Source organism: Oncorhynchus masou, chromosome 19, assembly GCF_036934945.1.
Source record: "Oncorhynchus masou masou isolate Uvic2021 chromosome 19, UVic_Omas_1.1, whole genome shotgun sequence".
Classification (NCBI taxonomy): Eukaryota; Metazoa; Chordata; class Actinopteri; order Salmoniformes; family Salmonidae; genus Oncorhynchus; species Oncorhynchus masou.
This window is the reverse complement of record NC_088230.1, coordinates 14,707,792-14,720,988: the sequence shown is the minus strand read 5'-3', so window position 1 is coordinate 14,720,988 and position 13,197 is coordinate 14,707,792. Positions and strand designations below refer to the sequence as shown.

Below are 13,197 nucleotides of genomic sequence, written 5' to 3'. Positions count from 1 at the left end.
CTGCTAAACTCAGCCCTGAGTTTAGCATTTTTGTTCAAAATGGCAGAGTTCACATAAAGTTAATGCCAAACCTCGTTTTTAAAAACAGTCTACAACAAAAGACAAGTTTGCTCAAACCCTGCAAACCATAACCAATATAACCACTGGTCTTGGATTGGATTTACTGGATAATCCTATATCTGGCTAGCGCCGTCAAAGTCAGGTGAACAGCCGCTGCTCTAGTTTGGGGAATAGGTCTCTCCTTATCCTGTATTTAGGCTAGATACTTCTGTTTAGATCTAGTGTGAAGAGACATTTTGATGACATCAGCATGAACTAGTTACAACTTTATTCTGAGGGAGATGCCTCTGGGGAGTTAAAAGCGGTGTCCTCTCCTTGGGAAAGTGGGACTGCTTTAAATAGGCACTGGGTTCGAAGGAGGTCGTCACATCATCGGTCATTTTGGCTCATCACGGAGAGCCTATTGAGGGCAGATGCACTTAATGGTGCCAGAATGCTGGGGTGACTGGAAATAAAATGGAGTCCACGGGCGCTACTGTACACACAGCCTGCAGAGAGATGGCCCCGGACTGTCAGCTTTAAAGAGTGAGGGGGGTGGGGGTGCCCAGTAGACCTCACACACACACAGATAATGCGGAGACAGACAGGCAGGGAGGCACAGATTTATATAATGCCACACAAACCACACACACACACACACACACACACACACACACACACACACACACACACACACACACACACACACACACACACACTTTTAGGCAAATACCCGAGCAGACACACTCACTTTTGGACTTTATGGGAATGCTATGAAGTCCAAAAGGTATGGGCAGAGTTAGAAAGTTGGCTGTCAGAAGTATTACAATGTAAATCTACTTTAATCCATCTGTCTACATATTTCAAGACATGCAGTGAGATACGCAATGGCTTGGACAATACTCTTCTTGTCAATTATCTTGAAAAAGCATACTTAAAAACTGTGAAGCAACCAATCCTCCATCGTTAAGTCAATGGAAAGATCATATACTTCATTATCTAAATAATTGAAAGAGCGTGAGGGTTGGAGAGGAACAAAATGGTGCAATTTGAGGACGTGGCGGAGAGTAGTGCAGGCAGTGGAGATGGGTCTGGGCAGGTGTGATGTTGTTGATGTTTGTGTGCATCTGTATGTTGTCTTTTGTATGTGTATGTTTTGTATTGTATTAAATAATTAATTAAATAAATAACACCAAAACATTATCACCGACACATACACGGCAGGGTTTTAAATGAGCCGGACGCTGAGCCAGTGAGCTCACGCCTATATTTCTGTGTGTGTGTGGGATTGGGGAGATGTATCTCTGCTAAAGCCACTAAAGCCCAATGTTTACGAGTCCTGGGGCCTGAGCCTCTCCCAAAGAAGCTTTCCCTCCAGCCTCTCTGCTCTGTCCAAAATTATTCCCTATATAGTGCACTAATTCTGACCAGAGCATTATGGGTCCTGGTCAAAAGTAGTGCACTATATAGGGAATAGGATGCCATTCGAGACACACCCCTCAGCTTCCCAGGCACAAGGACAACGATGAATAATATCCATCCACTCCGCATAGCTACCGCATAGCTACTAGCAACCTATAAAGAATGCTAGCCCAACTACATTTCACATCACATACTTTAATAAGGGTTATTGTATTCAGGGAGCATGTTAGCTCGTAGTGCTAGTGCGCTAAATATTTTATTAGGGTTCCTGTATTCAGGAAGCGTGCTAGTAATGCTAGCGCTAGCTTTTTACTAGGCTTACTGTAAATCAGAAGTGTGTTTGGGTGCCTCAAGGAAATATGAGCCAGTTTGTTCGGACAGGCGACAGTGGCCAAGTGGAGAAGGAAATGGGAGGTCAAATAGGGGTAGAGGGGTAAAGAGGGTCGGGTCAAGAGGCGAGCAGCTGTGAGGATCTGCAAAGCCTGACCAATGATCTACTACTATAACATTCTATTTCACTTCTCATGCACACTTCTCATACCATTTCAATGAACGTGGAATTTCTCCAAATCAATAATATCATACTATCACAAAGAAAAATAACTTGGTGTTTTTCTCTTGTCCCTGATAATGATGCTGTTAGCCTGAATACTGTTTTTATTCACATTAAACACAATTTAATTATAGGACAAACTACTACAATGTAGCCTACATAGTCAAAAGGAAGCAGCAGAACTGTAGGAAAATGACTAGGTAGTTTATATGGACTAGAAAAGTGTAAAGAAGGTCAACATCAGTCCCCAATTAATCTGAAGGAATTGATTGGACTAAAGGCTTCGCACACAACTCTTCAAACGCCAATCACTGTTCTACAATACCATCAAAGGGTCCCTTTACACTCTAGGCATGCGTCTCAAATCACAAATATAAATTTCCACAAAGTTTGCTGCTTCAGTGTCTTTAGATATTTTCGTTACTATGGAATACTGAACTATAATTACAAGCATTTCATTAGTGCCAAAGGCATTTATTGACAATTACATGAAGTTGATGCAAAGAGTCAATATTTGCAGTGTTGACCGTTCTTTTTCAAGACCTCTGCGATCTGCCCTGGCATGCTGTCAATTAACTTCTGGGCAACATCCTGACTGATGGCAACCCATTCTTGCATAATCAATGCTTGTAGTTTGTCAAAATGTGTGGAATTTTGTTTGTCCACCCGCCTCTTTTGAGGATGGACCACAAGTTCTCAATGGGATTAAGGTCTGGGGAGTATCCTGGCCATGGACCCAAAATATCGATGTTTTGTTCCCCGAGCCACTTAGTTATCAATTTTGCCTTATGGCAAGGTGCTCCATCATGCTGTAAAAGGCATTGTTTGTCACCAAACTGTTCCTGGATGGTTGGGAGAAGTTGCTCTCGGAGGATGTGTTGGTACCATTCTTTATTCATGTCTGTGTACTTAGGCAAAATTGTGAGTGAGCCCACTCCCTTGGCTGAGAAGCACCCCACACATAAATTGCCTTCTTCACAACAATTGAACCGCTCTCCTTGAAGTTCTTGATGATGTGATAAATGGTTGATTTAGGTGCAATCTTACTGGCAGCAATATCCTTGCCTGTGAAGCCCTTTTTGTGCAAAGCAATGATGACGGCACGTGTTTCCTTGCAGGTAACCATGATTGAGAGAGGAAGAACAATGATTCCAAGCACCACCCTCCTTTTAAAGCTTCCAGTCTGTTATTCGAACTCAATCAACATGACAGATTGATCTCCAGCCTTGTACTCTTCAACACTCACCTGTGTTAACGAGAAAGTCACTGACATGATGTCAGCTGGTCCTTTTGTGGCAGGGCTGAAATGCAGTGGAATTTTTTGGGAGGGGATTCAGTTAATTTGCATGGCAAAGAGGGACTTTGCAATTGATTGCAAATCATCTGATCACTCTTCATAACATTCTGGAGTATATGCAAATTGCCATCATACAGACTGACGCAGCAGACTTTGTGAAAATGAATATTTGTGTCATTCTCAAAACTTTTGGCCACGACTGTAGTTGTATAATGTAATGTGATATGATGTCATTATATTTGCCCAATGTGAATAGAATAGGATTCCTCTGAAAGTCATTAGTACAATGTTTCTAGAATGTTTGTGTGTTCCCTCCGCACACTCCACTGGCTTCCAGTGGACTGTATATAGGGAATAGGTTGCCATTTGGAATGTAACCTATGATTAATGCAGTCCATTTATGTTTTTATTTTTTATTTTTTTACCTTTATTTAACCAGGCAAATTAGTTAAGAACAAATTCTTATTTTCAATGACGGCCTAGGAACAGTGGGTTAACTGCCTGTTCAGGGGCAGAACGACAGATTTGTACCTTTTCAGCTCGGGGGTTTGAACTTGCAACCTTCCGGTTACAAGTCAAATGCTCTAACCACTAGGCTACCCTGCTGCTCCATGTGGTCGACATTGGCCAATGGGTGAGGCAGTGTCACATTTGGAATTCGGCCCATATGCCTTAAATGTCTAAGGTGTCTGTGTATTTCAGTATTTATAGTCTACTATGAATCATCCTCACTAATAACCAATGGAATTTTCTCCTAGGAAGTGTGAAAACGCTGGGGCTCAGTATCCAGCATATTTTGGGAATGAATGCTAGTGTTTCTGATTGCGCTAACACTAGTTAGCATTGGCTCGCTGAACTCCTAAATATAAGTATCTGTGGCACTTCATTCCCCTCTTCAAGGGATTAATGCAAGGGCACCGATTAAACGTTCTGTTAATGTTTGCCAACACAATCCCCCTACCAAATCTCAAAGAACACTGACAATAAGGCTCCAATAAAAGCATTTTATGGATTGGTCAACAGATCAAGGAGAAATACTAGGGCTTCAAAATAAGGTTGTCAGAACAAGGGTTGGCAAACAACCATCCATAAATCAAATCAAATGTTATTAGTCACAGTGTGCCAAATACAACAGGTGTAGTAGACCTTACACTGAAATGCTTACTTGTAATATCTGTCGAAGTTGGATATTGTACACGATCAATGCTTTGGTATCTAAATAATTTGGTAAAATGGGAATCCTTCATATAATTTCGAAATGTTTAAATAATACTCAACGCTTGTTTTGTTCCATAATAATAACATAGGGTAAACTCTACTGTTATTTAAACCCTATGAGACAGGCCTTTAAAATTCAACCTGAACTTCCAGTGACTCTGTTTGGGATAGCGCCCAGCAGATTAATGAAGATTTATGACAACAGTGTGACCACTGGTCAGGATAATATCAGCCCAGCCCAGCCTCACTGAGCTGCTGAAACCGAGGCAGAGAGGCTTTGTACCAAATGGCACACTATTTCCTATGTAGTGCACTTGAAGTGCAATACTTTTGACCAGGGAGTAATAGGAGCCATAGGGCTCTGGTAGAAAGTAGTTCACTTTTAAATGTTTTATTTATTTTTATTTTAACAGGGAAGACATATTGAAACCTTTTCCAAATTCGCCCTGAATAAAACAATATACAGTTGAAGTCTGAAGTTTACATACACTTACGTTGGCGTCATTAACTCGTTTTTCAACCACTCCACAAATTTCTTGTTAACAAACTACAGTTTTGGCAAGTCGGTTAGGACATCTTCTTTGTGCATGACACAAGTAATTTTTCAACAATTGTTAACAGACAGATTATTTCACTTATAATTCACTGTATAACAATTCCAGTGGATCAGAAGTTTACAAACACTAAGTTGACTGTGCCTTTAAACAGCTTGGAAAATTCCAGAAAATTATGTCATGGCTTTAGAAGTTTCTGATAGGCTAATTGACATCATTTGAGTAAATTGGAGGTGTCCCTGTGGATGTATTTCAAGGCCTACCTTCAAAACACAGTGCTTCTTTGCTCGACATCATGGGAAAATCAAAAGAAAATCACCAAGACCTCAGAAAGAAAATTGTAGACCACAAGCCTGGTTCATCCTTTGGAGCAAATTCCAAATGCCTAAAGGTACCATGTTCATCTATACAAACAATAGTACGCAAGTATAAACACCATGGGACCACACAGCCGTCATACCGCTCAGGAAGGAGACGCGTTCTGTCTCCCAGAGATGAACGTACTTTGGTGCGAAAAGTGCAAATCAATCCCAAAACAACAGCAAAGGACCTTGTGAAGATGCTGGAAGAAACAGGTACAAAAGTATCTATATCCACAGTAAAATGAGTCCTATATCGACACAACCTGAAAGGCGCTCAGCAAGGAAGAAGCCACTGTTCCAAAACCCAGACAATGACGACATGTGCAGTACATTTTGGAGATAGTGAAGATATTTCTCCAAAATGTACTGTTCTCTGGTCTGATGAAACAAAATTAGAACGGTTTGACCATAATGACCATTGTTATGTTTGGAGGAAAAAGGGGGAGGCTTGCAAGCTGAAGAACACCATCCCAACCGTGAAGCCCGGGGGTGGCAGCATCATGTTGTGGGGGTGCTTTGCTGCAGGAGGGACTGGTGCACTTCACAAAATAGATGGCACCATGAGAATGGAAAATAATGTGTGAAGACAGTGAAGAGCCGACTCTGGGATGCTGGCTAAGGGATGCAAAGAAAAAGCCATATCTCAGACTGGCCAATAAAAGATTGGCAAAATAACACACACTGGACAGAGGACCTCTGCCTAGAAGACCAGCATCGCCGGAGTTTCCTCTTCACTGTTGACGTTGAGACTGGTGTTTTTTGTACTATTTAATGAAGCTGTCAGTTGAGGACTTGTGAGGCATCTGTTCCTGTAACGGCTGTTGGAAGGAGAGGAGCAAGGTGCAGCGTGGTACGTGTTCATACCTTTTATTTGAACTGAACACTGAAATAACAAAAATAACTAAGAACGAACAAAACCGAAACAGTTCTGTTTGGTGCAGACCCAGAAAACAACTACCCACAAAACACAGGTGGGAAAAGGCTACCTAAGTATGGTTTTCAATCAGAGACAACGATAGACAGCTGCCTCTGATTGAGAACCACACCCGGCCAAACACACAGAAATAGAAAACATAGAACACAAAACATAGAATGCCCACCCCAACTCACGTTCTGACCAAACCAAAATAGAGCCATAAAAAGGATCTTTAAGGTCAGGGCGTGACAGTTCCTCAAACAAGACACTAATGTACTTGTCCTCTTGCTCAGTTGTGCATTGGGGACTCCCACTCCTCTTTCTATTCTGGTTAGAGACAGTTTGCGCTGTTCTGTGAAGGGAGTAGTACACAGCGTTGTACGAGATCTTCAATTTCTTGGCAATTTCTCACATGGAATAGCCTTAATTTCTGAGAAAAGAAATAGACTGACGAGGTTCAGAAGAAAGTTCTTTGTTTCTGGCCATTGTATTTCTGATAAATTTGATGTTATTTAAATGGACAAAAAATGTGCTTTTCTTAGCAGAGGAGAAATGCGCACTAACAGGGATGTAAACAAATTTGTGCACAACATTTTTGAGAAATAAGCTTTTAGTGTGTATGGAAAATTGGGATATTTAATTTCAGCTCATGAAACATGGGATCAACACTTTACATGTTGCGTTTATTTTTGTTCAGTATATATACATTGTGAAGTATACATAGTGAAGAGAACAGGTCCCAAAATCGTCCGCTGTGGTACACCATTTTTGTACCTCAAGAAATTCAGACTTAACCCCATCAATTCTCTTCATAGGGTATAGGGTGCCATTTCGGAAGCAGCTACAGAGAGAGGTGGTGGGCGTATTGATTGGTTAAGTGAGGCTAGGGGATGTGCTGGAGTTAATACCTTTTGTCACGTTCTGACCTTTATTTCCTTTGTTTTGTCTTTATTTAGTATGGTCAGGGCGTGAGTTGGTGTGGGCAGTCTGTGTGTTTTTCTATGTGGTTTTGAGTTCAGCCTAGTATGGTTCTCAATCAGAGGCAGGTGTCGTTAGTTGTCTCTGATTGAGAATCATACTTAGGTAGCCTGGGTTTCACTTTTGAGTTGTGGGTGTTTGTTTTCCGTGTGTGTGTTTGTTGCCACACGGTACGGTTTCGTTCATGTTCACGTTTATTGTTTTGTATTTACATAGTGTTCAGTTTATATCTTAAAATAAAACGTTATGGACACTTACCACGCTGCGCATTGGTCCTCCGATCCTTCTCGCTTCTCAGAAGAGGAGGAGGAATGCCGTTACACCTTTATCCATCCAGTCGAGAGCAGAGAGCCAGAGAGCCTTTCGCTCGTCACATACTTGCTCACATCATTGATCCGGTATGTTAAATAAAATATAGAACCCACTTAAGCCAAATTAAGGCATGTGGTCAAATCAAAATCAATCAAATGTATTTATATAGCCCTTCGTACATCAGCTGATATCTCAAAGTGCTGTACAGAAACCCAGCCTAAAACCCCAAACAGCAAGCAATGCAGGTGTAGAAGCACGGTGGCTAGGAAAAACTCCCTAGAAAGGCCAAAACCTAGGAAGAAACCTAGAGAGGAACCAGGCTATGAGGGGTGGCCAGTCTTCTGGCTGTGCCGGGTGGTCAAATGCAGTCAGGGCTATAGGGGAGTCAGTGGGTATGGTGGGTAGAGAGTGTTTTAAGTTCTGTTTGAATGACCCCCTCAACCCGTGACTGATGTGACGGGGGTGTGGGGAGAACTCTCAGGCCAAAATGGCAGTTATTAAGAGAGAGAGAGATTTGGTGATCGCTTGACTGACAAGTGCTCAATAGGAGATTCTGACCAAAACGTCATGCTGATAGACACACAAAAAATACATCTAAATGATGTCCTTTCACAACCAGTATACAACCTGACTGTGACAACACAAAGGTTTTGCACACTGGTATTACTAGCAGTTTGGGGGTGGACTCACAATATCACTCAAACACAGCTCATGGTTTTCCTGGACGATTATGGTTAGGGGTAACAACACGCACTGTAATCTTGGGTTATTACATGGTTAAAAGGGAAGTTTAGGACTTTAATTTGATGTTAGATGGTTCCTCACCCTGAAAGTAGTCTATGGGCCTGGAGAAACTAAAATCCATGGTTCAGTTTTCTTTAAATGGATACTTTGGGATTTTGGCAATGAGGTCCTTTATCTACTTCCCCAGAGACAGATGAACTCGTGGATACCATTTTTATGTCTCTTCGTGCAATTTGAAGGGCGTTAGCGCACTAGGTAAGTAGCATTAGAGTAATGACTGGAAGTCTATGGGTATCTGCTATGGGTAAAACTACCTCTACCTCCTTCATACTGCACATAGATATAAAAATGGTATCCACTAGTTCATCCGACTCTGGTGAAGTAGATAAAGAAAATTGCCAAATCCTGAAGTATTTCTTTAAACAGCCACCACAAACTCCAGCTAACATAAGCCACTGCTAGAGAACAATCAATGGAAGTGATATGAGCAATTGTTCATTTACCAAAACACTATGGAGCCGATTTGATTTGGCAATGTAGTCTGGACTCACCACTGTCCTTGTCCTCTGCGATGCACTCATGGATGGACTCACTGAGCCCCAGGCTAGCCGCGCTAGGCAAGGGACCCAGGATGGAAGCTAGGGAGGGCCCTCCTCTGGGTGGTGGATGTGGAGGGGGTGCCTCCTCTGTCACTCCTTCTCCCCCTCTTTCGTCCCCTTGCTGTTCCCCCTGGATGACCTGGCAGAGGAAGTCCTGGTTCAGGTGTTGGGCAACTGCCTCCAGCTCCTCGTCCTCCTCGGGGTCCACCTCCCTGGGGCTGGAGCACGAGGCCTGAGAAAGCACCTCGTCCAGCGGGTCTGAGGGTCAGAGTGGAGAGGATGGGTCTTGGGGATATATACAGTACATACACATATTCAGGGATTGAGTCACGTAGGTGTTATGTGCGTAGCTGTACTTTAGACACACACACACACGCTGCTCTTTTCAGAGAACTCAAAATGACAATCATCTGCAGTTCTCCGCCTGCCATTTTCAAAGGGCAAAAGTGTGACCTCATGACACTGATGAAGCACCTTGTCAGAACTGACCTACAGCGTCGCTTTGATTAAAAAAACGACAGCAGCCACAGAGACGTGCTTCTTGTTGAGTAAAAAAACACACTAAAGGCAGTGGGCACACACACGTACGCATGCACGCACGCAAACACACACACACACACACACACACACACACACACACACACACACACACACACACACACACACACACACACACACACACACACACACACACACACACACACACACACACACACACACCTATTTCTTTGGCATAGGCAGCGTAGATCCCTCTGAGCTTTGGCCTGCTGTTTTCCAGCTCCGTCTCGATCTCGTCTCGATACAAACTGATTTCACCTGCAGGGGTAGAGAGACGGTGAAACTGAGATGACCCTTCACATTACATTGTTTGTTTTCACATTTACAATTCTCTCAATCCTACAGTGACCTAGTTGATCGCATGCATTTTATATGACATTTTACATTCATTTACATTACATTTTATATCACAATTATTTTTATGAGATTTTTGAGTTTTATTTACATACAAAATGCTCAAAGATCTAATCAAAAATGCTCACAGACTTAAAGTTCCAAAACTTTGTGGTAGCTTGCATTGAGGCTACCTATTACCACAATATAAACCAAACATACCTTGAACTTCATCCAGCTTTTTGGCTAACTCTTGTTCAAGCTAAAATGGGGTAAGGGAGAGTCAAAGTGAAAAAAACTATTGATGGGATTCAGTCAATTGCAGATTTACGGATAGTGCTTTCAGAAGTGTATTGGAATTGCACAGTAGCATGTTCTGGATGGATGAGTTGACACTTGATATGGAAACTGGCAGTCTGGTCACATACCAGATTACTTCTCATCCACGTTTGTGGTAAAAACTGAACGAGTCACGCCATGCAACTAAAAGTTTCTAAATCAAGTGTCAACTCCTTCCATTCGGGCCACGCTTCTGTGCAAATCAAATGCACTGAGATATGATTGACAGGGCAAGCCAGCCAATGCCTGGCCATCAGTTCCATCTGAGACATGCTGCTATGCCAATCAAACACACTGACAAGTGATTGCAAGCCAATGCCTGGAAAGAGTCAGATAACTTACCGCCTGCATCTTGACCTTCCTCTGTCCAGCAGTGAAAGAGGGTGGGTCACACTCCTGCTCCAGATCCACCCGCATGAACTCATCGATGGTCAGCTGACTGGTGGGAGTGTCCTCGAACTCTGTCAATCTTGACAACAGAAGGAGAGGTGTGTCACGTTCTGACCTTAGTTCCTTTTTTATGTCTCTATTTTGGTTTGGTCAGGGCGTGAGTTGGGGTGGGCATTCTATGTTTTTCAGTCTGTTTTGTTCTGTTTGTTGTATTTCTATGTGTTTGGCCTGGTATGGTTCCCAATCAGAGGCAGCTGTCAATCGTTGTCTCTGATTGAGAACCATACTTAGGTAGCCTGTTCCCACCTGTGTTGTGGGTAGTTGTTTTCCATTTGTGTATTGCACCTTGCAGAACTGTTCATTTGTAGTTTTGTTTGTTCAAGTATTCGTATTGATTAAAAGGTATTATGAATACTTACCACGCTGCACCTTGCTCTTCTCCTTCTCCCGACAACAGACGTTACAGAACTACCCACCACCAACGGACCAAGCAGCGTGGTAAAAAGGAGGAATGGATATGGGAGGACATTCTGAACGGGTAGGGAGCCTACACATGGGAGGAGATCCTGGCTGGAAGGGATCGCCTCCCACGGGAACAGGTGGAGGCAGCCAGGAAAGCGGAGGCAGCAGCAAAAGGGAGCCAGCGATATGAGGGAACACGGCTGGCTTTATTGGGGGGGACACACGGAGAGATTGGCGGAGTCAGGTAGGAGACCTGAGCCAACTCCCCGTGCTTACTGTGGCGAGAGGTTGACCGGGCAGGCACCGTGTTATGTGGTGAAGCGCACGGTGTCCCCAGTGCGCACGCATAGCCCGGTGCGCTACATCGCAGCTCCTCGAATCGGTCGGGCTAGAGTGGGCATCGGGCCAGGAGGGATGAAGCCAGCTCAGCGCATCTGGTCTCCATGGCCCGGGTTATATGGCACCAGCCCTACGCACGGTGTCCTCGGTTCACCAGCACAGCCCAGTGCGGCCTGTTCCAACTCTCCGCACTTGCCGGGCTACAGGGGGTATCCAGCCAGGACAGGTTGTGCAGGCTCGTTGCTCGAGACCTCCAGTGCGCCTCCACGGCCCAGTGCATCCGGTGCCTCGGCCAAGGAAGAGGCCGCCTGTATGTCTCCCCAGTCTGGTGAGTCTCCCGCCTGTCCGGCGCCGCCAGAGTCTCTCGCATGTCCGGCGCCGCCAGAGTCTCCCTCCTATTCGGGGCCCGCGGTAAGGGTCCCCACTCCAGAGGCGCCACATAAGTGGGCCAAGACTAAGGTGGAGTGAGGGCTACGTCCCGCACCAGAGCCGCCACCGCGGTGAAATGCCCACCCAGACCCTCCCCTATAGTTTCAGGTTTTGCGGTCGGAGTCCGCACCTTTGGGGGGGGGGGTTTGTTATGTCACGTTCTGACCTTAGTTCCTTTTTTATGTCTCTATTTTGGTTTGGTCAGGACGTGAGTTGGGGTGGGCATTTATGTTTTTCAGTCTGTTTTGTTCTGTGTGTTGTATTTCTATGTGTTTGGCCTGGTATGGTTCCCAATCAGAGGCAGCTGTCAATCGTTGTCTCTGAGAACCATACTTAGGTAGCCTGTTCCCACCTGTGTTTGTGGGTAGTTGTTTTGTGTATTGCACCTTGCAGAACTGTTCATTTGTAGTTTTTTTTTTTGTTCAAGTATCCGTATTGATTAAAAGGTATGAATACTTACCACGCTGCACCTTGCTCTTCTCCTTCTCCCGACAACAGACGTTACAAGGTGTCAAGTTACAAAGGACGGATGAAGACCTTTTCTCTATACACACTGATGATGGCCTAACAGCTGAAATATGTATTATTCTCTTGTTACATTCAAATAAAAGCAATATAAATAACTCTGAAAATCAATTTCTTAACTCAAACCTTACCACCAATTTCAAGCCTTAATTGAACCATAACCCCAGATCTAGCGTGGTCATCTAGCAGTGTATGTGTTAGGGTGCGGGGTTAGGGAAAGCATAGGCTTTACCAACAGTCTTCAATGGACCAAACTGCATTTGCCAATATGATGGGATCTACTAAGCTACAGTAGGCTAGTGAAGGTTTGGTGGCTAGCGAGAGGATATGAGCCCTGTCCAGAAAAGGATTCCAGCCATGACAAAGACATGCCCTCATCTGCTCCCCTCTTAGCTCGTACCTTTTCCTCAGTGTGGCCTCGCACACTTTCACCACTCCGATCACGTCCTTGACGGTGCGGCGGAACTCGTGCATCCGGGCAGCCACCAGCAGTGCTGGGGAAGAAGCGAGGATTACACAGTGAACACACACACACACCTCTCTTTTTCACCCACAGAAGAACACACGTGCATACGTCCACACGCACACTTTTAAGAGCTATTCAGAAAAAGTGTATACTACCTAAAACACAATCAAATAAACACACACTGTATAAACCATATTTCTGGGTTGTGTAACTTCCAAAGATACTATTGGTATTGGAAATGGGTCTCAACTTGACTCAATAGTTTCTGCACCAGTGACATTCTACACTGGCATACCGCTCATCGCTTTTACCTGTTCTGCAAGTACACGTTTTTTCTTCCCTGTGCGCCGCCTCCGCTATGT

The 13,197-nt window shown here is 44.0% G+C and overlaps 1 protein-coding gene across 1 annotated transcript in view; it reads right to left on the bottom strand.

The window, feature by feature from the left end:
* brf1b (BRF1 RNA polymerase III transcription initiation factor subunit b) overlaps nucleotides 1–13,197 on the bottom strand; it is a 140,253-nt gene that overhangs the window by 66,528 nt on the left and 60,528 nt on the right. Inside the window, exons 8-12 of the mRNA XM_064925051.1 lie at nucleotides 12,770–12,863; nucleotides 10,567–10,693; nucleotides 10,108–10,147; nucleotides 9,715–9,810; nucleotides 8,947–9,252 (exon numbers count right to left, since the gene is read on the bottom strand). Of these exons, the coding sequence (XP_064781123.1) occupies nucleotides 8,947–9,252; nucleotides 9,715–9,810; nucleotides 10,108–10,147; nucleotides 10,567–10,693; nucleotides 12,770–12,863 (663 nt within the window). The remainder of the gene's footprint in view (nucleotides 1–8,946; nucleotides 9,253–9,714; nucleotides 9,811–10,107; nucleotides 10,148–10,566; nucleotides 10,694–12,769; nucleotides 12,864–13,197) is intronic.